Below are 27,514 nucleotides of genomic sequence, written 5' to 3' on the forward strand. Positions count from 1 at the left end.
TGTATCATCATTGTAGCTTCCATTGAAATGTCAGAGGAAATCTTCGGGTGATGTCGGGCAATATCCAGGGTCAAAGTTTTGCAAGGAACTCAGTCTTGTGACAGCTACTCTCTTGAGACATGCCTGTGATTTCCGTGAAGTGTCTTGACACACTAGGACTATGGCTTCCGTGTATGTGCCTGCCTTAAGGCAGATATGGCTTCCGCATGTGCAAACCTAATTCTGCTAAAGCCCTAGCAACAAGGGTGTGCCTTATCTCTGTTGGCTCCTGCTATCTCCTCCATTCTAACCCCTCCTTCTTTCTCTATAAAAAGCCTATGTACACAATAAGAGTTGCTGGGCCAGTTCGGCTGACTCAACTCCGGACTCTGTGTGATTTTTGTCCAGGCGGGGTGGCAGAGGCCGGGTTGTGACACTCATCTCATTAAGCCCTGGGGACACTAGCTGGTCTAGTGCTCTCTGCTAATCTCCATCGGAGGGCAGTTCTGACAGCTGGTGCCCCATGTGAGGAGGGAACTTCGCTGATGAGCAATCAGTCTACGGGTGAGTGTACCCACATAAGTTCTGGGGCAGTCTTCTTCAAAAAATGATCTCTCCCTTCAATCCCTCGGAATCCTCCTTAAGAGTAGAGGTCTCGAGATTTCTGACACTCAGGCGTTTAAGACCTGGGAGACTATGGTTAAGGCTGCTTCCTGGCTACCAGAGAGTAATTTATTTGATTGGGAGACCTGGGATAGGATTGAACAGCTGGTCCGAAAAGCCCAGGTTAATCGGGGTGAAATTCCTCCTCTTGGAGTTTATCCCATCCTGTCAGCCCTTAAGAGTTGTTGCCCTCCTAGTAGGTCGTGTTCCACACCAGAGGTCAAGGGCCCGCAGCTAAGGGAGGCACTCGGGACAAGATCTATTCCCCTAGGAGACCCTGACCACACACCTTCAACTGAAGCCAGTCCTAAAAGGGAAAGGGGCGATGAGGAGTCCGGGGAGAGCCAAAATGCAGGACCCTTGGACCCCTTTGATGCTGCTCCATGGCCTCCTAGACAGGGAAATTCTCTCCACCCTCCATTACCTAGTTCTGAATCCTCTCAGAACCCTTTTAAAGCATCCACCAGCAGCCCTGGCAGGTCACCCTCTGCCCTTCCTCCACCATATCTGAACTCCGGACCGAGGCTGTACTCCCTTCTAAGGGCTCAAAGTCTCCTACCGGTTGCTGGCTCCACACGGAGTCAGAACCCCGCTCACAGCTTAGTTCAGGGCCATATCAATTATTTCCTGTTAATATTAATCCAGGTGGTAATCGCCCTGCAGCCTGGTATCCCTGGGATCCAGGTGATCTCAAGGAGTTACTTCAGGGCTTTGCCCATCAACCATGCACCTTGGCAGATTGGAGGGCTTTGGTCCTGGCGATTCTTCCTGCCCGGACAATGGGCAGCCAACTCCTTGTTGTTTGCCTCACCATGGTAACCATGGGGTGCCTGGGGAAAGAGCAAGTTTCCTGGTCCCACCTCCCACACTTTGGTGGGCTTCTAATTGATTCTTCCACAGTCACTCAGACAGAACTTCTAGTCCCGCCTTCCAATCACTAACCTGTATTTTCTGTTTCAGATTGCTTCCAGAGCTGCCCAGAGCCCATATTTTTAAGAATGCCTATCTGTAAATGCTAACGAAAGATATTTTTTTCAGACAAAATTTAATTCCACAGGTTTCTATGTTGCAGCCCTAAATTTAAGTTAGTTCTGAGTTACATAACCTGACTTTTGGGGCTGGGGATGTGGCTCAAGCGGTAGCGCGCTCCCTGGCATGCGTGCGGCCTGGGTTCGATCCTCAGTACCACATACAAACAAACATGTTGTGTCCGCCAAAAACTAAATTCTCTCTCTCTAAAAAAAAAAAAAAAAAAATTAAAAAAAGATAACCTGGCTTTTCTTATAGTTGTGTTACTAAATAATCTATTAATAAGAGATATCTAACATGCTTGTTTGTATTTAACTTTAATTTTGGAGGTTATGGAGAAGCATTTGCTCGCCACAGGAACAAAGCCAGCAATGTTCCTGTAATGACCAAAAAAAACCCTTATTCTAATTCCTGACTATAAAAAATAAAAATGTATACACAAGGATCTTATTTCAGTTACATCAAGTGACATCACATAAAAGAGTGCACTCCTAGGTAAAAATAAATTGAAATGGATCCAAGTATTTTAAAAACCACGTGATTACATAAAGTTAATACAATTATAAGTTATGTCCTTATTCTTAATATAATCTGTAAAATAATTAGTACATGTCTAATTGTTTAGTTAATATATATTTGCCTAATTTTTTTTTAACAGAAAACTCGTAATTTATGTTTTATACGTACATTCATCAGATACTCTGCCTTTTCAGTTACAGATATTTGAGATAAATGTATTTACTATAAATTTGCTTTTAAGTGAAAATACAATCTTCAAGTAGTTTCTAATTCTCAAAGTTATTGTTCAAACTCAAAACATGATAAACAAATATAATTCTTTTTTATTTATTCATTTTTTAATAATTAGTTGTTCAAAACATTACATAGTGCTTGACATATCATATTTCATACATTTGATTCAAGTGGATTATGAACTCCTATTTTTACCCCGTATACAGATTGCAGAATCACATCGGTTGTACATCCACGTTTTTACATACTGCCATACTAGTGTCTGTTGTATTCTGCTGCCTTTCCTATCCTCTGCTATCCCCCTCCCCTCCCCTCCCCCCATCTTTTCTCTCTACCCTAACAAATATAATTCTGTCTACAAAACATCTAAGGATTTAAACTACATTTTTATTGATATTTTTCTTATCAAAGTACAATAATTTGTTTATAGATTCTAAGGTTTCCAGAAATTATTCCAAAGTATAACCAGAAAAAAAAATTCTAAAAGAAAAAGATGCTTCAACAAAGAGAAAGCACACATTGGATCCGAACAGGCAGAAAGAAATCAACATGCTACTCCTGTAGTTCCCCTTACCATGGGGATGCTCGCAGGGACTGCAGAACAATATGCCTCAGGGATACAACAAGCTGCCATTCCCCCCACTCACTCCTCTCTTCTGTCAGTGCCCACACTCAGACCCACCAGGTCCTCTTGCCAGCTAACTCAAAACTCAAACAAGCTGAGTAGAGCCCTCAGACCCCCGTATCAGAGACCTGATGAAAATGGCCTTTAACATTGCTTTGTCATCACTGAAAACAGGTTACTAAGAATTAAAGTCCCTTACAGGCTTTTTGGGATATTCACTCTGGTCTTCCCCTCTGCTCTACCTGTTCAACTGCTCAAGTTTTCCTTGCTAGGAAAATCCCAAACCACTTTCCCATTATTCTTTTACATCTCCTTCCTCATTCTCAGATCCACCAGAGCTGCTCTCAGCCCTGCCTTCCCCGTCTTCCCCCTCCCTACCCAGGCCCACAAAAAGTCTTAACTGACCTTCTCCAGAAATCTTCACCATGGCTGATTTTAGGACTTTCAGCAAAAGAATCCCTATAAAAGAGTTCAGTGTAGATAAACTTCCTTTTTTTCGTGTTGCCCTGTTTTACTTGGCCACTGGCTGGAAAAATCAGTGCTCCAAAAGCTAGACACTCCCTTACTAGTTTTTCACAAAATATGTAAATAAGGCCTCTGGCCTTGAGCTGGGCTTCACAGTGATGGCTACATTTCTAAGATAAGGGAGTTATCAACTAGGCTCCATGGTAACAGCTGGCAGGATGAGGAAAGAAAGGAAAGAAAAAGCTCTCCCCCTCCCAGGTGTCCTTGAAAAGTTAACTTGCCCAGAACAGAAATAAAACAAAAAACAATAAACAAAAACTGCTTTTTGTCAACAGAGTGATATTGTTTTGTCTTGATCCATCATGGCCACAGAGTGGTCTTGTCTAATCCTAATGTTATGTAAGATTGATTATGTTTAATAGGAGAACAACCAGACTTTGTCATGAGTAGCAGAACAGTTTGTCTGATAAAACTGGCCTCATACTCACAGCAGGGCCTGGCTGACAGGCCCCAAAGAGGAGACAAGATACTGGAAGATAATATACTTTCTTTAATATGAAGAGAAAAACTGGGCACAACCCCAGGACATCACATAGGGCAGGTATTTCCCCAGAAGTAAGTACTACAGTCTTAGCTGATGTTGCTGATGATTCTCAAATTACATCAAGGACACCCAGCACCCTGAGTGATACAGAGAAGTGAAGAATCTCCTTACATAAGAAGATCCAATTGAAAAACTTGAAATGTGAAGGATGAACAGCTTAAAAAGAAACCATGAAACCTTGATATGGCATTCCTGCTCCGTTAGATGGCTTTTTGCCACTGTGATAAAATGTTTGACAAGAACAGCTTAGAGGAGAAAAAATTTATTTTAGGCTCATATCTTCAGAAGTTCAGTCTATAGTCTCTTATTTAGTATGAGAAAACTGGTGTAAACTCAAAAAACTGTTGCAAAGGGCAGAGGTTATTTCATAAAATGGAATAGTCTAGTGAATAGGTTACAACTCTCATAATCTAATCATTTCACCTCTGAGCATTCCTGTATTGAGTACTGCAATGAGCTTATTGGGAGACACCTTATATCCAAACCGTAATACCAGCCTAGGAATTTTGCTTCAGTTTAAGTAGGATGGAGTGAGGGAGAAAGGAAGCTCCAAGTGTCCTCTATAACATAAAAAGATTGCAAGCTAATCATCATATTTGTCATAGTTGATGAACCAATATTGATACAGCATTTTTAACTAATGTCCACTGTTTACATTAGGGTTCATTGTTCATGTTGAATTTGTTTTATAGTCTGGACAAATGCATCATGAGTCCAGCATTCAAAGTTCATACGGAATAGTTTCAGTAAAAATCCTATGTGCTCCACGTGTTAACCTCTCTTCCTTAACCCAAACCTTGGAAACCACTAATCTATTCACTCTTTCTATTGTTGCCCTTTCCAGAATATGCTATAATTGGTATTACACAGTATTTAATCTTTTTGGACTGATCTTTTTGCACCTTTTGCATTTAAATCTCCTCCTTGTCTTTTCATGATTTCATAGCACATTACCTTTTTCACTAAATAATATTCACATTATTTATGAACAGAACCAGTTTTATTTCTTTCTTGTCAACAAGTATACATTTCATTTCCTTTACTTGTGTAATTGTATTATCTAGACCACGTAGTACAATAGGAGTGATAAAGGCACATTCTTACTTTTCTGTTAGGATAAAATAACTTATTTTTCTACCATTAAGTACAATGCTAGATGTAGGCATTATTTTTTAAAGATATTTATCATAAAATAAAGTCCCACTCCAATATTGAGTTGCTGGAGTTTCTTTTCAAAATGAGCGAGCATGAGATTTTGCGAAATACTTTTTCTATATTTACTGATAAAAGCATAATTTGTCTTCATAAAAATAAAATAAAGGTATTATGTCTACCTACAACTAAAAACTAAATGTTTAAAAAAATTTTGAGACTAAAATCATGTCCTTTTATTTCTATTTACTTATATGGGTATTTCCGTAGAATAATGACATTATCTAAAATAAACATAATACAATTATCAAAAGCAGGAAATGCAACATTGATGCAGTCCTATTATATAAACTACAAATATATATTTTAAAATGTTCAGTTGTAACAACAATATCCTATAGATTTTTTTTCTGTGATAGGATCAAATGCAACATCATGCATATTTATTAATTTATTTATATTGTGGTCTTGGGTATAGAACCCAGGGGCACTGTAACACATAAGTACACCAGCAAGCTCTTCTATTTTTTATTTTGAGACAGTGTCTGACTAACCTTCCTGACTGCCCTCAATCTTGCAATCCTCCTGCCTCTGCCTCCCAAGTCACTGAAATTACAGGTGTACACCATTGTGCCAGACTATGCTTTGTATTTAATTGTCATGTCTAGCTAGTTTCCTTTATTCTCAAATCATTTCTGTCCTGCTTGCTTACTCCTTTTGGCATTGTTAAAAATAGTATATGGCATAATGGGTATTAATGAGTTTTTCTGATGTTTACTCATGATAGAATAAGGTTGAACTTTTTGACAGGAATGCCCTGAATTCAATGTGCTCTCAGTGGTCAACAGGAGAAATGTAGGTTGGCTTAATGTCAGTATTAGGGATGCTACTTTGATTAAATTGGTTAAAGTGGTGTCTATCTGGGTTTTACCTAGTAAAATGACTCTTCTGCACTTTATTACATAAAAATTAATTATTTGACAGTACATGCTTTGAATACATGTAAATAACCTTTTCCTCATTCAAGCATTCCCTCCCATTATTTCTTCTATATTTACTTCTTGATATTTCAGTCCAAAGAGATATTTTTCCTTCTCACATATTTAATCATGCCTTCATTTTTACCAGTATCCATCAGAGATATTTTATCTACAGATGTGAGGCAAATCCATCCCATCATCTGTTTCTATATAGTCTGTGAAGGAAGAATGATTTTCCTTCATGAATGGAAAAGAATTAAAATAATTTTTTTCACATAAACATTATATGAACTCTAAATTTCAGTGTAATTTCATGAAGTTTCATTTTCAAAATGTTATGGTCATTCATTTAATATGTCTCTGATCACTTTTGTATTACATAGTCAGTTTGAGCAACTGTTGCAGAAACTACACCTGGCTGTCTACATGAACATTGCTTTGCACTGTTGCCTATCGCACTACAAGTCACAGTGATGTCATTGTAACACAACAGTGCTTCATGTGGCAGGTGTTTTGTCATACCCTGGTAGTTAGTTAATGTTTTAAAATCACCAGTGCATACTCAGTGTGTAAAAGCTAGAAGAGAAAGGTGTATTATGAATATTTTTAAGGAAACACGGAGTGTGGATTACCTCTTATTAAGGAAGTTGGCAAAGCACCCATTTGGCTACCAAATGCTAAAGAACATAGTGTATATCACCATTATCAGATTAAGCAATCATCACAATATTCCCAAGTCACAAGAAAGAAATGTTTAGAAACATTTAGAAGCTTAAAACCCATCAAATTCCAAATTCTTAGTTTTGCAAATATTTCAACACAGGCTACTAAAGTTATTGAAAGTGTTATATTTTTTGCTCCATTTAAGCTTTTATAGGTGTTCCACATCTGATAGGATGGGACAAAATATTAAACATGGTTTCATAGATTCAACATCAGAAAATAGTCTGCCCTGCTTGACTATCAAATGAATCACTAAGATGTTGACTTTGATTACAGATTCATTTTTATTTTTATTTTTATTTTTTATTTTTTTGGTAAAAAAAATTTAATGAGATTTAATGGGTGAGGCCTACTAAAGAGTCTAGTCTTTGGAAAGAGGATATAGTAATACTTTTTAAGTGCATGTTTTTTTCCAAAAAAAAAAGGAAAAATGAAAATGATGCTGTAAACAAACTTCTCAGTATTCATTTGTGAGTCAAGCAAGGTAGGCTGTTTCCTGCTGTTCATTCAAGTAAATGAACTTTGATTAAAGCAGTTGAACACATGTGCCCAGAGAAAATAAAGTTGCCTAACATCACACTCCCCTTCCAAAATGAGTGCACTCTAATTTTACTACACATGTATTGACAAGAACTGTTATAAATTAGTGTTATCTTTGCATCTGTTAGAAAAAATTAGGGACTTTTTTCTTTCTTGTTGATAACATCTGAATACTATTTTGTTCTTGCCCCTTGTCCTGAAAGGCCTAAAACTTTTAATGTATGTCTCAGCCAGTAAGGTTTGTCTTACCTTTATATAAACTCACATTTCCTTATTGTACTGAAAAGGTTGTGATCTATTCTATGATTATGTATTGCAAAATTCGAATTGTTCTTGAAGTGGTCAGATGTGATACCTGCAAGCTGGCTCTGGTGTCCTTTTGACTTTTTCATTATTCTTTGTGTAAATCTTTACACTGTGGTACAAGATGTCCCACATCTATCCTTTCCTGCCCCACCTCTGCACTCAGCCATTGCTCTGGATTCCTCTCAGGCCGCCTTACTTGCTAGATGCACATAACATCTAGCAAGAAGGGAAGAAGGGAATCAAAATGCTGCCTCTGCTCATGGAAGCAGCTGTCTTATTCACTTGGCTGTTATTACTGACTGGTCTAGATGTCTCACAGCTGATAATTATTGGGAGTCAGGGAGAAAAAGAGGGAAGAGAGGAAGGCAAAAGATTCCAAGAACCTCAAAAGACCCCCTTATACATTCGGTTCATTAAAATTTGTATAATAAAAGAAATTCTTATTGAGCCTGTCATAATAATAAATAGAATACTCCTATTGATTTCTACTTTTCATGCTGTATTTATTTTCACAAAATGGACTATTTTAGAAACTCTAATTTGACAAATATCATGAGGAATAAGAGACAGGTTTAATATTTATAAACTGAAATTAGCCTCAGATTACACACTACTTTCTAACCAGAAGGAATTTTATTTTGAAAAGATTCAAGATCTCTCCTAGGTTCAAATTCTGTATGTAGTGGGAACTTGAAAATCAATCATTAGATAATCATTATCTAAGAGCAGATTTTATGAGCAACAAAAGACTGAGGAATGACTCAATTTTCCATGAGAAATGTTAGAAAGACCTGAGATGAATCATAGTTATTTGTGGAAAACAAAAAGCTAACATCTATCATTAAAATGAATAAAGGCACATTGATTAGAAAAGGCAAACTCTATGTGCACTGGAAAACAAATTTATGTTCTTTTCGAGTTTATATAACCCACTTGTAAGTTTATATAACCCCTAGAGCCTTCTGTAGCCACTGCCAGTCAAACAACAGAAGAAACAAACTGGGTGAGATTATGCAAGGAAAGATCTTAAGAATGATCACCAGCCCCTGAGATGGGCTGGAAAGACAGACTTAACCATCATTCAGGTACAAGGAAGCTGTCCTTGAAGATTTCGAATGTGTTTTTTTGTTTGTTTCATAATTGCTGTAATTCAGTAAATGTGCCCTCTCTTATTCTGAAATTTTTAAAGTATCTCCAAAGGTTTGATCCCTTTAAAAAAAAACCTGGGATAACCTGATATGCTTTCCACAGTGTCAACAAAATCTTACCCAATTTATAAGAGCTGAGTTACTCAGTCAGGTTCTAGAACACTACTCACTGGCCAAAACAAACTCCATAGGACTATTTATTCCTCAGTGACAGAGCAGTTCCTGTCAGCTTAAAATTTTTGTGAGAGCTGGTTTTCCTTCAGCAGCTGATCTCAACAGTGAGTAACAGAATAGTTTCTGAGCCATTGTCAATTCTCATCCTGTTTTGCATGAGAGACAAATATCTGTATTGACCTCCTTTTCTCCATAATTATCTATGAACACCCTCACCCCTTTTCTTTCGGACTTCCATGAAGGAATAAGAAGGAGACACAGAAAGGCTTGCTACTTACACAATTTCCTTCTCCTACATGCATCAAAGACATGCAAACTATACTGGGTAGCCAGACGGCACCTACCTGAATCCTCTTCACATGCAGCTTTTTCCTTTGCTTCTGTGATACCAGAGCTCTCAAAATTTTCTCTCCCCTCAGACTGACAGTTGAGTGACTAAATAGAAGAATTCGGAATGTTTGTAGATGCTGCCTGATGCTCTTTCTCATCACTCATAGTTTCTGGAACCCTTTGTGAAATTTCAAAGGGTGTGTGGATGGTGTTACTAGCGGTTAGGAAGGATGTGGTAGGGATCACACTTCACTTTTGGCTTTCTCCTCAACTTATATCTCCTACTATGCGCTTCTCCGTTTATCCATGTGATGCAGTATAAATTCTCCCTCACTACAATTTGAAGGCTGAATTCTCCAAGGTTTTTCCTAGGAAATGCAGGATGTCAATATCAAAATAGCTCTCCATCTGCCTGCATTGAAAACAATCTTTTGATGCATCAGCCCAGCTCTTCTGTCCCCAGGACTCAATATTTCATGTTTCCTAGATGTCAACTTAATGAGGGGAAACCTCTAGCAGCTTAGTAGGGCCTTAATTTTATCTTTCATTTGGTAGCCAAGAAACCAGTCATGAAGGCATCACCCAGGTGAGTCTAACATTAATCATTTTCTGTTCTTATTCTGGAAAAGACTAAACTCTGAATTCCTCCTATTGATCAGTTAACTTGGATTGTTTGTAAAGAACTCAATGTTATTTCTTGACATACAATTTAAACAAAGCCATATTTGCAGCTTTTTAGCAAATTCAGTTTCTTGGCATGCACAGAATTAAAAAAAAACCTGAAATCTATATTGATTCTAAATCTACTATTAGAACTTATGGGATTGTCTCAATCATGTAACCTTCAAGAAAAGATTTCTCAGGAAGAGCAAATAGAAATGCTTGGCTGGTCTGAATTTTGTAGGTATTTTGACCATGGAAATATACATGGAAGCATTCCTCTTGTGAGCACACTCAGAGAGGGTAACTGGAACTCTGTTTCCCACCCTTAGAATGCCCTGAAATTTCTCCTAGGAACTAGTAAGATAATGAATACATGTGCAATGTATAGCTGCTGTGGCAATGCCCCTAGAGTCTTATTAGCCTAGACCTTGATCTCAGGCACACAGCTCCTGGGACAAACACAATGTTTCACTGAGCCTAAACCTCTCCACATAACAATAACTTTATACAGTGGACTTTCTTGAGAGCTACATAAAACACCTAACATTGCACATTGCAATTTAGTATGTAGCTGAGGATTAGCTGCATAATGTTGCTAAGTCTGTAATACAATGAACAATATGTACTAATGATGCCAATGACCTGAAGTAACCTATGGATATAAATAAATATATATGGCAGCTTGGCCATTCTGCCATCTTTCCTCCCTTTGCATCTTGCCTCTATGTCTCCCTTTTTGTTCTCATTACAAAATTTTAATTATATTTGTCTTTACATTGTTTGCTTTCCATTTTTGTTTTAGTTTATTATTGAGATTCATATGATTTCTGATTTTAAAATCTCCTACTGTAAACTAGGATAACTTTCATGAAGTAACTTGTAACTACGAGGGCAGCATTTCTGAAGTAACAACAATTTAAAGAGCAAAGCATTTTCATTTTTCACTTTCAACAGCATCTCAGATCCCTAATTCAGAAGTTTCTTTCAGACGCAATGAGTTATGCATACTCTAGAAAAACATTAGAAATAAAAGAATATCCATTGAAGAATTTCTTATTTCTACAACAATCAAAAAATATAAGCAATAAAAATGTAAAACACTAAGAATTTCTGGATAAAAATTATGAATTCTCTGGCCAAATTATCCCTTCTCCAATCTTTCCAGTTCAGCTAGCTGGACAAGTTTAAATAATTTGGTTGACTTCTCTGAGTTAATTCCTCTTCTCTATGTTGAGGATCATGGTATCTGTTCCTCATGGACCTTTAAGAAGAGTTGTCTCACTTTTCAGCATTTCTGCTGCCTCATCTTTAAAACACTGATGCTAGCAACACAGCAATGTTGGTGTTTTGTGAAGTTTTAAATCATTCATATATGTGCTGTGGTTAGTGTCATTAATATGTTCATACACATCAGTCATTGCAATAGTGCTAGGCATATATTGACCACTCAATAACTATTATTCACTTCTAAAATAACTTGATATTATATGTTTGCACTTGTAGGTGAAAAATTATGGACAACACAGAGGAATACTTATTTGAATTTAAAGGCTACAATTTTGAAAGGTCTTTAGTTAAAATGCATATAGTACGAAGTGCAGATGATTTTGAAATTAGAGATGATGATGTCTTCATAGTTACCTATCCAAAATCTGGTAAGTGTAAAGAGTGGCCTCATGAGAGTAGATTTTTCCAAAGTTTGGTATGTGTGTGTGTGTGTGTGTGTGTGTGTGTGTGTGATTGTGTCTCTGTGTATGTAAATGTGCTCAGACATCAACAGCAGCCTGACCTACATTTATATATCCATTAGGAATCAGAAAAAAAGTTAGCTAAATCTCAAATCTATACTACCAAAGCTCATTTGCAATAGATATATTGTCAATTCTGTTAAATATATATATATATATTTCTTTATATATATATATATATAAAGAAACCAAATACTGAGCCATGAGCAGGTACTGGGTAAAGGGTGACCTGTTGGCTTGGTCTGTTGGACAGACCTGAGACAGTCCAAACTCATCTTTTCTCTAATTTGTAAATGCTTCCTGAGTTGGAAGATTTATCTTCCATAATTATACATGTTTTAAGATGTTTCATTTTCTTGAGAAGTATTCCATGTCAGCTGAGTTCCACTGAAGATTCTCAAAAACGTTTTCAACCAGTAAGTTCTACTAGAAAATGAAATAAGAATGATTTTGAGATTTGTGAAGATAATCATTACAAAGAAGTGGTAAAACACAATCCTGTTGGGCTAAACAAGTACTAATAATAGTAATAGTGACTTCTACTTCAGCAGGGCGGGATGCTTGGCTTGGTTTGAGTTTTTAGAGTGGCCCATGCAGACTAAGGAGTAAAGCTGTAGTTATTAAGATTTTACATACAATGTTTTGCTTATTTATAGTGTGGTTTCCCCAGAACACCACAAAGAAGTTGATCATACATGATTAGGCCAAACAAGTGAATAAAATGATATATATATATATATATATATATATATATATATATATATATATATATATACACTCATGTCAAGTTCTGCTATTTCCTGACATCCTTGGATGCTTAAATAGTTTACAAAACCACCTTACATGGTAAAGAGAAAAGGAGGGGAAAGTGAACTCGCTATAATTTTGTTAATTTGTCTATAATTCTAAAGGGTAAAGTTCTGAAAAAGGAATTTCATGAAAGAAAAACAGGTACCCACAAAATATAGTCAAAAGGGACTCAGTAACCAATAACATATTGTAAGAAAGTACAGAAGGAATAAGCTCGAAGACTCCAAACAGAAAGAAATGACACAGAGAAGGAAATGCTAATTTCCCTGATGTGATAGTACAGGGTGTATGCATGTGTGGAATACCACACTCTACCCCATCAATATGTAGAATTATTATAAGTTAAGGAAAAAGTTAAAAACACGAAAAAGGACCTAACATGGAGCAGGAAACAGAGAAGGAGAGGCAGAATTAATCTAAATCATTACTATCATGGAATCAGAACAAACACAGCTCTTCAAGTGACAAAGGAATTTAGAGTCTTTGATTTTATCTTTATTAACTTTAAAGTTTCATAGAGACAAAAATGAAAGTTGGACAAAGTTGTTAGCATACTTAGAGTGTTTAAAAGAAAAGAAAGCTCAAATGATTATGGTGAATGACACTATTGTTGAGTTAATTTTTAATGACTAATTGAGTTTGAAAACAAGATGATTTATTTTTTCAGGTACCATCTGGACTCAGCAGATACTAAGCTTGATTTATTTTGAGGGGCATCGTAACAGAACCGAAGACATCAAAACAATAGATAGAGCTCCCTTCTTTGAATACAATAATCATAATTTGGACTTTACCAAAATACCATCCCCTCGAATCTTCAGTTCTCATCTTCCATATTATTTAGTTCCAAAAGGTCTGAAGAACAAAAAAGCTAAAGTATGTCATAGAGCTTAGTCTCTCTCTCTCTCTCTCTCTCTCTCTCTCTCTCTCTCTCTCTCTCTCTCTCTTTTTTGCAAAAGCAAAATAACCTGCTTTAAGTAGATTCCCCAAATTATGTTTAGGATATTGCCTTCCACAATAAAAATATATGAATGTCCTAAAAACTATGCCTGTAATAAGCAATTGTGGATATAATTTGCAATTTATTCTATAGCATATAACAAAAATTCTTTCACATTGGCCATAAAATGCCATTCTTTTTTATGATTTCATAGAATTTTATTGTGTGGCTTTGCAATAATTAATGTGTATTTGATGGACAGATAAGTTTCAGCCAATGGATGTCTTGTGTTGTCATAAACATTCCTATAAAGACTTGCACTTTATTTCTCATGCCATGTTTCAATTAATGTGAAGTTTTCAAATTAAAATGTCTAATATTTTAAGTGTTGACAGGGATTACCTACCTGCTTTTTATAATATATGAATCATACTTCATCAAATACCATGTAGGAATGCCTCTGTCCTCACATGCTTACTAATAATGGGAATTTTCAAATTTGCCTAATATGCTAAGTAAGAAAGTAATCTCATTTTTGAGCGAATTTCACTTTCAATTTTAATAAGATTATCTTTTTATATATTTTATAGGCCTTTAAATATCCTTTTTATTTTTTGCCCCTGTGTCTTTAGGTTGTCTTATTTACTGTTTTGTGGAATATTTACTTGGGGCAGTCTTCCCCTTTAAAAAGAAAAGACTTTTCTGAAAAACGGCTTAAAACTTTTAACCTTATGTAACCCAACTGTTAATACTTCTTTCCTGACTTCTGGTTCTGGTGATTTACTAAGAAAACACAACACCAACAACAAAGATTATGTAAATACCCTCCTAGCTAACATTATTTTTAACCTTTTTGGGGGAGGTACATGGGCTTGAACTCAGGATCACTCAACCACTGAGCCACATCCCCGGCCCTATTTTGTATTTTATTGAGAGACAGGGTTTCATTCTTTCATTTCATTTCTGTGGTTATATATTTTCAGCACCTCTCTTTTTGAGGCTGGCTCTGAACTTGTGATCCTCCTGTCTCAGCCTCCCAAGTAGCTGGGACTACAGACTTGAGTCACCAAGCCTGGCTATATTAAAACCTTCTTAGGATTATAAATTAAATCTTATACTACTTATTATATGAGATATGAATATTGCATTATACTTGTCCCAAGAGATACTAATTGACACAGAATATTTTCTTAAATCTTTGACTTGAGTATCTCCACTATTTTGAAGTCTATATATTGATATGCTAAATTTTCATTGTCTCTCTCTTCAGTGTGCAATCTTTATTCCAAAAATAGGTACTTCTGCTGATTATGTAGCAGTTCCTCCCTGTTTTGTACATTTTAACTGATAAGGCAAAGTTTTCTATCTACTTTTTACAATATAGCGTAGTTCCACAACGCTTATCAAATGTGGATTTTAATTTAAGAGAGATTTTTTTCTGGGAAAACAAACATTGCAATATACCAACATTCTTGGAGCTTCATTCTATGTCTCTATTTTATCAGGTCTACTTTAATACCATCAATATGTACCTTTTATTATTCTTTTTACCCACTTGTAGATATTTAACATTGAAAAAAGTATAACTTTTTAATAATCTCGTCAATTTACTCCAATTTTGTGGTTATATATTTGCATTCATGCTGCAAAGATAAAAATTTTATATTCTCTTATTTTTAGAGTTTTCAGGATATAACGAGTTTTCTATTTTACTAGGTTTTCACCCTCTGAGGAACTAGCTTTTTTTCTGGATGTATACTTTCATTTTAATTATTATCTCATTTTAGTATATGTCTTTCTATCTTCTTTAATTAAATGTTCAGTTTACCTATTTCCAGTGTTTATATTTGTCAATATTAACATTTTAAAATGAATATCACTTTTAGTATAACTATGGATATGATTTTGTTAATGTTTAAAACTCTGTTATTTCAGTTTTACTTTTATAATTGGTTTCAGCTCTCTTGAGACTTTTTTAGTTTAAAAGTGTTTGTATAGTTTTCTATCATGGGCAATGATGTTTACATATTCTAATTTTTGGATTTTATTTAAAAGTTAATTGTCAATTGCATGATCAGTTTTCAAACATGTAATATGTTTCATACATGAGAAAAGGAGATAAACTTTCTGTGTTGGGTACTTATACAAATTTTAAAAACTAAATAAAATAAAATTTTAATAATCAATTTTATAAATTTATTTTTGCTTTTATTGTTATGTTAAAGACAGTTCTCTGTAAGTGTTCTACTATGATTGTGGCTAAATCAAAATACTTACAGATTTACTGGAACTTTTCCATTGAAGTTTTTCTATTATGATCATCAGTGGACAAAGGTTCCTTTTCTGTTGGTCTTTGAAAACAAATTATGGGCCATCATGTTAAATCATTTGGCCTACAATTTTACTTAATTTCATTTTGTTCCTTATTCTCTAAATCTCTGGGATTTTGCCACATGCTCTTGTTTGTTCTTGATTTGAAATGCCATTTTCACTGCTGCATAATATAACTTCTGAAAGTAGTTCTATCAGATCTGTACTTTCTCTTCATAGAAAAATTAGAATATTCCAGCATTTGCATATCACTACTTGCTGCTATGAATGTTCTTGAGAATGGCCTTTGGGCACATATGCAGGAATTTTCCTATAATATACATCCAAGAAGGGAACTGCAAAGCCAAAAGTACAAGGATTTTCAGTTCTATGGGATGGGGACTATATTTTCTTAAGAAAGCAGGTGTATCAGTTCCTGCTAAATTGCTAATGGACATGTTTTGACTTCCTCCTAGTAATGATACATATCAGACTTTTAAATTTTTTCAATGTGTTATTTATGAAGAGGTATGTTAAAGTGATCTTAACCTACATGTCCATACTCACTAATGAGATTAAGCCTGTTTTGATAGGTTATTGACAATAATTATTGTGTATTCTGTGAAAGGCCTTTTTTTGGTTCAACTTTTCATTAGTGGTATTTTCATATTAATTTTTTTATACAGTTTCTGTCCTATAAGTAAAAGAATTTATTTCAACACTTTTTGTAATAGAGAAAAATTGGGGGAACACCTAATTTTCCATGACTAGAAGAATGGATTAAGATGATTATGATTCATTCAGCTAATGAATATGATGCAACTGTTAAAAACTTGAAATAATATGCTGGAATTGTTAATATTATTTCTAATTCTTCCTGCAGATTCTTTATATCTACAGAAATCCTAAAGATGTTTTGGTTTCCTTTTTTCATTATTCAAATTGGGTGGCTATATTAAAGAATTCTGAAACTTTTGAGAATTATATAAAAATGTTTCTAGATGGACAAGGTAACTATGAGTTTATTTATCAAGAAACTTAGGAAAGATATGTAGAGAGATGGAAAAGGGCAATTGTACAATGCATGCTCTTGAGTAGTTACTATGACATATCAACTTAGTCTGCCACCCAGTGGCGTTTCCATTCCTTGCCAGGACCATGTGGGTTTTGTCAAGTTTTCAAAGGCATGTTGTTTGGAAAATATTTTGACCAGTCCATAAGAGGCTTACACGTATTCTATCAATTTAAACTAGCTACAAATATAATTAAAACAATACATTCCAGAATCACTAATGATCAGGGTGTTTGTGTACTCTCTCCTGGACCTGTGGTAAGCCTTCTAGGGCCATGGTGGAGTTTATCACTCCACTACTGATGAGGATTGAAGCTTGCAAGGGACTTGTAGTGAGAAGTATCAGGATCTCACTCATTTAAAGATTACATTCAGGTTTTGTCTCATTGTAAACAGGTAGCTTTGCTATCCAGAAATCTTAGAGAATGAGAAGAAAAATGGACATGTGTGTTTTCTGGTGGATATAGGAAAGTGGAGGAAATTGCTTTAAAGAAATCTGATTTAAACTTAGACCCAGGGGCTTTCTCATTTCTTCATTGCTGCCTTCCTACATCCATAAAGTCACTTTTCATGATCACTTCTCTATGAAAACCATGATTGTTCCCCTAAGCAGTAATCATTTCAAAACAGTAATATAGATGTTCAGTGGTTGGGGCCTTTATTTTTGTTTTTGTGACCATAAGGAGGAAAAGACAGAATACTTTGCTATTCAATAAGTGCAACATCTTTACCTTCTTACTAATTATTTTTTGCACAGTGGTGGGAAGTCGTTGGTTTGATCACATAAAAGGCTGGTATGAACACAGACATGACTTCAATATTCTGTTCATGAGCTATGAAGATATGAAAAAGGTAAAATAAGAAGTATTTTTTAAAATTCTATTTTTAAACCTTTTTTCTCCTGGTTTCAGTAAAACTCATTCTCCTAGTCATTTTCATACATATTTCGTAGGCTTTTGGGGGGTAAGTGGGGGGTCTAATTTCCTGCTTATCCATTAATTATTACTGGTTTTCCTCAAGGGTGTCTTCTCACTACACACAGTCACCATGGTTATCATTTAAAAACTGTAGAAATAAAGGCAACCTCAAATATCTAGGATACCAATCTTGTAAATCATTTTTATTAATATTAATTACGTATTAATGGGTTTTGTTATCTGATTTCTATATGACCATGCAACATGCACTGATCATATACAATCTCCCTTCTTCCACTCTTACTTACCCTTCCCCCTGGACCCTTCACAGGCACTAGTATTCATGATTCTAGTTTCAGTCCATATTTGTTGTTGTTCTCACGTGTGCCTCTTGCACTACTTGTCTTTGTATGTCTGGCTTATTTTATTTAACATGATCTCCTTCAGTTCATGAATTTTGCTGGAAGATTTCATTTTTTTATATCTGAATAATAGTCCAGTGTGTGTGTGTGTGTGTGTGCACCATGTTTTCTTTATGTGTTCATCTTTGATAGACACCTAGGCTGAATCCTTATCTATTGTGAATAGTGATACAATAAACATGAACATGTGAGTTGTCTCTTCTATGGTGACTCTATTTCTTTTTGATATATACCCAGGAATGTAACAGTTGGATTATACAGTAGTTCTGTTTTTAGTTTAGTGGGTTTTTTTTTTTTTTTTTTTTTTTTTTGAGGATACACCATACAACAAACTTTTTTCCATGGTACTTGTACTTAAGAAAGTTCATCAAGGAACACCATGACAATGGGGGAAGAAGCCACTTCAAAGACAGGATAATTGTTGCTATAGATGAGGGTGAGGCCTGTGAGGCATGTTCTTCCTGTTTTTTAAAGAGAATCTTCATGTGAAGTCATAGGATGCTTATATGCTGGTGAAAGTTTCAAAACTGCCTGAAAACTTTGTGTAATTCAAACACAAGATAGTTGAAATTTATTGTTCTGTGGACTCTGGTTGGTATGTGGATTCATTAATACATCATATATTCAGTTACTTCAACAATCACTGAATGATTGCTCTGTGACTGGCACTGAATCATGAGTAATAGATGACTGAATTTTTTATAAACAGAACTCATAATCTATCAGGGAAAACAGGTACTCACCAAGCTAGTATATGTAGTTCAAAAGTAATAAGTGAAATTATTAAGGAAAAGTCTAACTATAATGTCAATGTGCATATGTACTGAGAGTATCTAGTATAGTTGAAAGTGAAGGTCTTTTTTTTTCCTGAAATAAATAAATAAGAGCGAACAGAAAGAAAAGAAATGGGAGAGACTTATAAGAAAAAAGGAAAATGCATGAGACCTTTGAAGACCTAAGGGAAGAACTTGAACAATGTGGAAGAGATGAAATATTAATATAGAGGGGTTTTGTAGGAGCCAGATTTTATAAGATCTGTGGACTATGTTAATGAGAGTGATTTCTTTAAAGTTAAAAGTAGTCAAGAGCCTCTAAAAGAATTATTAAGAGGGGTAGCCATAGAATATGATTTATATTTTTGAATGTTATTCCCATTCATGAATTAAAAAGAAAAAATAGTGAGTATAACTAATCCAGTCCAGACACAGACCAGTGTGTTAATCCACTGAACATCAGTGCTTCCTTGGATTGGAGTAATGTCATTATGAATGAAGAGAATACAGAGTTTTGAGGCACAGTTAAGATGTAAAAAGAAAAGGGATTGTACAAAGTACAAATGATAAAGAGAGAGGTATCAAGGATGCTTCCTTTATTTCCAGTTGGTGCAGGTGTGCAGATAGTGGTCTCATTCGTGAAGGTGTTTAGGGCACTCTGAGGCAGGGTTGGGTTAGAGGGGGATCAGAGGAGCTTGAATATGACATTGTTTTTGACCTGTGAAGATTAAAGTGATTTAGAAGAAATCAAATGAATAGAGTGAGAAACAAATGAAAAATACAAATCAAACTCAAAAAGATTTCTGCCTTTAGATATTAATGCCATTAATTTGAACATCATCACTATAAAGAATATAATGGCAGTAGCCTGGGAGGCTGAAGCAGGAGGGTTGAGAGTTCAAAAGTAGCTTCAGCAATTTAGTGAGGCTCTAAGCAACTCAATGAGACCCTATCTCAAAATAGAATATAAAAAGGGATAGGGATGTGGTTCAGTGGTTAAGGGGCCCTGGATTCAATTCCCAATACCAAAAAGAACAAAAGAATGTATGAGAAGAATGAATGTGGATAAAATTGATTGGGGTAGGATGGAGTAAGGAAGTAAAGGAGAGAAGGAATATAGACATTGGTCAACTCAAGTTTTCCGCTTTAGAGCTCTTTCTAGAGAAACCTCACAATGTTGTCAAAAATTAGATATTCAGGGCTGGGGTGGTGGCTCAGTTGGTAGAGTGCTTGCCTAGCATGTGTCAGGAACTGGGTTCTATTTTCAGCAACGTATTTAAATAAATGAATAAAATAAAGGTCCATCAACATTCAAACAATATTTTTTTTAAAAAAACATTAGGTATTCATCAAAGTTGGAATACGTTTTGGAGTCTTCCTTTGTCTGTTGCTTCCCTTGGAAATGTCTTGGTAGTTTTACGAAACACTGCCCATGCCTGCTTCTCCAGTGATAAACCCAGCAAAATGTATAAACTCAGGGCAGTTTCTCTCAGAGGATTTTTCACATTTCTCACTTAATTAGTAGTAGTAGCCCTAGAACCTTAATGACTATGCAGGATTATTTTCTACTTTCCTGTCACAAGTAGAGTCGAGTGGTATATAATTGAACTAGAAGCAATTATAACTATAATGTTTAAAGATTCATATTTAGGTGGAAAAAGTCAAGTTAGAAGACCAATAATTCATTATCATATAATGAGGATGGAGGTTACCATTAGGGGAAGGACAAGGTTTAAAATGAGGAAAGGGTGTTTATTGGGGGATTCTGGAATGCGTGTCATTTTCATATATGTATTTTATTTTAAAATGTAAAAATTCTGGAAATACTTTATCTTAAGAGAAATGATACTCCCCTTTGGGGGGAGTCTAATATGAGAGATTTAATCATTCCCATCCTGTTATCTTTTCCTTCAACATATTGGAACTGGCTGATGCCTCTAGGAAAGAGATGCATATATACCTGAAGGGTGTGGGGCAGTTGTCTTTGGAGACCCCACAAATACAGTGGTAAAGAAGAGAGCTGCCCGTTGTGTTACATGAAAAACCATTTTGTGGAATATGGCTCAGAATTTTGGATAGTAATTGGTAGTAGAATTAGGGAATGGCTGGTGTTCTGAAGAACTGGCCAAAGTACAAGACTGTAGCAAGACCTAGAAAATAATCTCTGAATCTATGTTATGGTTTAATTATGACTTGTCCCCCAAAAGATCATATGTGAGACTATGAAAGAAAAGTTTAGGGATGATATATGATAGGATGATAAAAGGCCTGATCTAATCAGGGCATTAATATCCTAAGTGGTAATTTTAGGCAGGTAGGTAGGGTAGAGCTGGAGGAGGTAGGTCATCAGGGATATCCCTTTGTGGTATAATGTCATGAGCTGATTGGAGCTCTCTCTGCTTCCTGGTGTGATGTCTTGAGTTGCTTTTCTCCACCACATTCTTCCACCGTGATATTCTGACTCACTTCAGGCCCTGTGGAATGGAGCCGGCTGTCTATGGACTGAGACCTCTGAAACCGCGAGCCACCAAAAAAACTTTGCCTCCTCTACGTTTATTCTTGTCAGGTTTTTTTGGTCACAGCAACGAAAAACCTGACTAAAACAATCTGTGTTTCATCTTCCATTAAAATTATTCACTAAAGTCTACATTTCGATTAACAAGCTGGGGGTTTATCTGATACTTTGGTTAATAATAGTTGGCTTTGAGGGAAAGACTTTAATTTTATCTCTTATTTCCTTGTATGTGACAAGTATAGCTGTTTTGAAATTCTTTCGGATAATTTCTACATTTGTAACATCGATAGTTCTATTTTATTGTCTTTTTTATGCTAGAACTTGTTCACATTTTCTTATCCCTTTGTATTCATTTATATCCTAATTTTATTATTTTTTTCTGCACCCAAGTTTGGTGTAGAAATAAGTTAATAACTGTGGTGTGGGAGACCAACCTTGCACATGACTGAGTCACACTCCTCTGCTGGGTGCTGAGGCACTCAATCACAGAAATGTGGCAGAGCTTTCCCCACCCTTCTTGGGTTCAAGGGTTGGTGTTTCGTGCATGGGTGTGTCTTGCTACAGCCCCATGGGTGAAGCTATGCTCACCTGTTCTTTTGTAATATAACCCCTTGCCCTGTTTAGGATAGAATCTTCCATGGAAGTGCCTTGTGTGTGTCCCCTTCTCTTACTCTGCCCTTGGGTGTGGCCTACCCAGGTGTCAGTAAACCTGCTGACAGTGGACATCATGAACATAGACTCAGCCCCCTGAAACCTGACCCGTTGCCTCATTTGAATAGCTTCTCCTCAATAAAAGGGGTCAGGGCATGTGCACTCACTCTCTCTCTTCCTGCGGACCCTTAAGGTCAGAGGAGCCATCACAGCGACCCCAAAGAAAAAGGTATTTGTGTCCCTTGTGTGGTTATTTTGCACAGCCCAATTAGCCCAGTTCAACTGGAGTAACCCCTGAGCATTTTCTGTGGACCTGTTATTTTTATTCATCCTCTCACACTACATTTTTTCCCCTACAAGAATACAGCTAACATACTCAGGAAGTTAGCAAGGCCCTGTATCCTCTGTCCCCAACCTGCCAACCCATCTCCATTTCTTGTGAGCACATAGTGTATCAAGCACTTTGAAGTTCACATTTCATAGGGTTAGGGGTTTCAGGTTTCTTTAGTTGGGGGCTCATTTTTTAAAATTTTATCCAGAAAAGAAATCTTTGCTTCTTGAATTGAAAGAAAAGTTCCTTTCTCATGAAAATTGTTATAACCTCTTTGAGATACAGTTTTTCCAGTTAAAGTACTATTGCCTATAGTAATTCTGTTTAGGTTTTATCCTCCCACTGAAGTTTTTACTTGTGATAAAATATCCATGACATAAAGTATATTTTTTACTTGTGATAAAATATCCATGACATAAAATATGCCACTTTAACGACTTTGAAGCGGATACCAGGGATTGAACTCAGGGACACGCAACCACTGAGTCACATCCCCAGCCCTATTTTGTATTTTTTTAGAGACAGGGTCTCACAGAGTTGCTTAGCCCTTGCTAAATTGCTGAGGCTGGCTTTGAACTCACCATCCTTCTGCCTCTGCCTCCTGAGTCCCTGGGATTACAGGCATGAGCCACCGTTCCCAGCCTGCTTTAACCATTTTTTAAGGGAACAGTTGTGTGTCATGAAGTATGTTCATATTCTTGTGCCAACATCACCACTCTCCTACTCTAAAATGAATTCATATTGCAAAACTGAAACTCTATATTCACAAGGCTATAATCCCTCATTCTCCAGTCTCAGCTCCCTGTAGGTCTTGTAAAAAAACATTCTACTTTCTGTGTTTATGAAGTTGATTAGTCTTAGTATATCATATCAGTGGAATCATACAGTATTTGTCCTTTTTGACTGGCTCATTTAACTTAACTTACCATAATGTCTTCAGGGTTCATGCATTTGTAGCATAATGCCTTCCTTCTAAGGCTGAATAATATTCCAATGTACATATGTACTACATTGTATTTGTGTATCTCATACATATACATACATATAGATCACTTTTATATTCTGCATTGTGAATAATGATGTATGAACATGGTGTACAAATCTCTCTCTGAGACTTTAACTTTCAATATTTGGGGTACATACACAGAAGTGGATTTGTTGGGTCATATTGTAATGCTGTTTTTAGGTTCATACTATTTCCATTGCATTTGCAGCATTTTTACATTTCTACCAACATGCATAAATCTTAATTTTTCTGATTCATTGGTCTTATTGTTGTCTGATGTGGTTTATTTTTAATAATAAAAATATTGAAATAAAAATAAATAAAATATTTAAAATTTTAAAATAATAATAGCCTTCCTAATGGGTGTGAAGTGGTACCTTACTGTGGTTGATTTGCATTTCCCTAATGATTAGTGATACTGAGCATCTTTTCATGTACTTATTGGACATGTGTATATCTACTTTGAAGAAATCCTTTGCCAATTTTTAATTGGACTGGTTTTTTTATTCTCGTTGATTTGTAAGAATTCTTTATGTATTCTGGGTAGTAGAACTTTTAAGATATTTGGTTTCTTATTCTACAACTTAAATTTCTTTGTTCTAATGTCTTTTTTGTTTTATTTTTTGTTTGTTTTGGTGTGTGTGTGTGTGTGTGTGTGAGTGTACTTGGGGTTTTTAATGTAAAAGATAATCTTATGCGCTAACAGGGACCACTTCATTTGCTTTATTTTCTATTTCAGTACCTTTTTTGTTTTTATTGCTTAGGTGCTGCAGCTAGTATTTCTAGTATCATGATAAATTAAAGTGGAAAAATGGAGTTGAACTTACTCCACATCTCAGATGAAAATCTTTCTCTCTTAGTTGAGTTTGCTGTTAGCTGTTCCATATAAGACTTTTTCATGTTGACGTAGATTCCTTCCATTGCAGATTTATTGAGAGTTTCATCATAAAAAGATGTTGGGTTTTGTTAAATGTTTTTTGTGCATCAATTGAGATAATCATGTCAGTTTGTTTCCCCATTCTCTTTTCATAACAAACTGCATGGTTCATATGATGACACTTCTTTGCATTCCAGCAATCAATTTCACTAGAATATGAAAATGTTGTGTGTTTGGCTGTAACTCATGCATACTCATGACTCTTTCAGGACCTCAGAAGTGCAGTGTTGAAAATCTGTAGATTTCTTGAGAAAGAACTTAGTGAAGAAGTCGTGGATACTGTTGTGAAACAGGCTTCATTTCAGAACATGAAGACTAATCCACAAGCAAATTATGATGATATTGTAAAACAGGAAATGGGAGTGAGAAACAACGAAGGAAATTTTCTGCGGAAAGGTACTATTCAGTAGTTCTTAGTAGCAAGATGTAAGCTGTCATTCAAGTCCTTGATACCTAGGAGAAATAATAAGTGCTTCCATTATGTCTCTCCAAGTAACAGTGACATTTGGAACCTAGAGAAATTAAGCATCTAATTGAGAGTAGGTCTGAAGAGGTTTTCAAGAAACCTAAGTGTTTTAGTATACAAACTGCTTAATTAATATTGCCTTATTTCTAAGTCACATGAGCCTCGTCAGGTATATTAAATGAGAAGAACAATAATCCTTATTTTCCCTTTGTTCTTCTAGAATAATCTAAGGAGTAAACTTAATGTGTGTTTTGCTGTGCTGGGAGGAGGTTTGGATTACTGTGTTACCATGTGTCATCACAAAGAGTGATATCTTATTAGTGCTATCTGCTATGAATTCAGTTACTTCAAAAAATCCTTGAAATCGTTTTTACTGTGATCTTATTACATGCTTGAAGTAGTTGTCAAGAATGAATATTATTTCCCTTGTAACTGATACCCTTTAAATTCAAAGTATTATTATTATTATTAGTAGTAGTATAGTAGTACCAAGGATTGAACTCGGGGGCACTCAAGCACTAAACCACATCCCCAGCTGCTATTTGGTATTTTATTTAGAGACAGGGTCTCACACTGAGATGCTTAGAGCCTCACCCTTGCTGAGGCTGGCTTTGAACTCAACATCCTCCTGCTCAGCCTCCTGAGCTGCTGGGATTACAAGCATACAACACCACACCTGGCTTCAAATTGTTAATTTTTAATTTAATCATTTAGTGTATAAACATTCTAAACATTTCACTTCTACTTTATTCACATTTTATGTCATAATTGGCTCATAATTTACCAATAGGATGATGGATATTAATTTATGAACAATTGTATAAACATCCTATGGAAATTGCCCTAGATATTGATATATTTTTAAATTCCTTTTTTTGATGACATTTATTATAAATTCTCCCTTTTAATTCCTCAGCTACAGTAGATAAAAAGCAATTCTCATATCCCTAAGAGCTTGTTATCTTTTCCAAAGGCCAATAATAATGTCTATACATGTGAACCTGATAGCTGGAAATGCCAAGTTATTTTTCACTTAAGAAGAATGGCATAATGTAATCCCTGCGGTTCAGGAGGCTGAGGCAGAGGAATGCAAGTTCAAAGCCAGCCTCAGCAAAAACAAGGTGCTAAGCAACTCAGTGAGATCCTGGCTCTAAATAAAAAACAAAATAGAGGTGGGGAGTGGTTTAGTGGTCGAGTACCCCTGAGTTCAATCTCCGGTACTCACCCCCACGAAAAAGAATGGCATAATGATGGTTTAATCTTGTATAAAAAAAAAAAAAAAGATGCAGAAAGAGAAGCTCTGGTGCTCTATATGACTTTGATTTTATAGGTTGAAAATACTTGAGTTTTGTTTTTGTTTTTTTTTTTCAAATTGAAAAAGAAAGAAATACTTATCTTGGAGGGTTTTAGTAAGAATTATATTACAGTTGATAAATGTGGTGCACTTAGTATGAGGTTCACTTAGTATATATACAGGAGTATATATATTAAAATACTTTTTAAATTCTAATGTATTCATATCTTTATAGTTTTTTTATTCCTAAGGATCACAGAGTGGGAAAGGCTAACATATGGAGAAGTAAATTTTAAATCTCTTTACTGCATTATTTTGTTCCTAGATTCTTTATTCAATCATTCCTGTGTAAGAAAAGATGAGGTCTCCAATCCTGTGGATCTGAACAAATATTTAGCTTGGTTGAAAAGAGATTAACCCATTAATTTCCAATTTTTAAATTCTGTGAACACAATAATATTCACATATTATTAGAAAGTTAAAAAATAGGTATATTGGTTGCTCCATTTAAATTTGACAGGGGTTCCACATCTGGGACAATGGGACACATGGGTTCAAATGGTTGAGGCAGTCTTTAGCATGAAGTGTTCTTTATTCACCAAAGTGACATTCATGTTCATATCCCATTAGGTACCATTGGAGATTGGAAACATCATTTTACTGTGGAGCAGAATGAAAGATTTGACCAGATATTCCAAAGGGAAATGAAAGACTTTCCCCTCAAGTTCGTCTGGGATATAAATGAGGAGTAGAATTCTAATCAAACTATAAAAGAATCATGTAAACTCTAATCAAATGCTATACCTTAACATACATAATAATAATAACATACATAATGCCTACTACTAATTATAAAACTTCATTAACAAAATAAATAAACTATGCTTAGATCAGTTGCCATGAATTCTTTAAAATTTAAAAAAATTAGTTTTACTTTAATAATTAAAATTACAAATCAGAAATTAAAATGCTTTTGCAGCTTTGGTACCCTGCATGAAAATGGCAAAACAGGAAGCATAAAACATGACTTGCAAATATCTTCAGAAATTATTCTGTATTGTGTATTTTCCAATAACCACAATTAAATTCAGGATCAATTAAACATTAAAAATCATTTTATTCTTGTACTTAAATTTTAATTCTTTGGTTTCGAAATCAATGTGGATATTCAAATGTGATATAGAATAA

At 35.4% G+C, this 27,514-nt stretch overlaps 1 protein-coding gene and 1 long non-coding RNA gene across 2 annotated transcripts; both read left to right on the forward strand.

Annotated features, from left to right (window-relative positions):
* Nucleotides 1-480: 480 nt before the first annotated feature.
* LOC139704118 (uncharacterized) lies at nucleotides 481-13,498 on the forward strand. Its single transcript, XR_011706163.1, has 3 exons — nucleotides 481-543; nucleotides 11,638-11,789; nucleotides 13,360-13,498. It is a non-coding gene; the product is annotated as an uncharacterized lncRNA (long non-coding RNA).
* Nucleotides 13,499-16,861: 3,363 nt separating this feature from the next.
* LOC139704117 (amine sulfotransferase-like) lies at nucleotides 16,862-27,271 on the forward strand. The gene is made up of 4 exons (XM_071607234.1): nucleotides 16,862-16,952; nucleotides 17,772-17,866; nucleotides 24,776-24,962; nucleotides 26,957-27,271. The coding sequence occupies exons 1-4, from the start codon at nucleotides 16,934-16,936 to the stop codon at nucleotides 27,076-27,078; spliced, it is 423 nt and encodes a 140-aa protein (XP_071463335.1). The 5' UTR covers nucleotides 16,862-16,933; the 3' UTR covers nucleotides 27,079-27,271.
* Nucleotides 27,272-27,514: the final 243 nt, after the last annotated feature.

Source organism: Marmota flaviventris, unplaced genomic scaffold, assembly GCF_047511675.1.
Source record: "Marmota flaviventris isolate mMarFla1 unplaced genomic scaffold, mMarFla1.hap1 Scaffold_297, whole genome shotgun sequence".
Classification (NCBI taxonomy): Eukaryota; Metazoa; Chordata; class Mammalia; order Rodentia; family Sciuridae; genus Marmota; species Marmota flaviventris.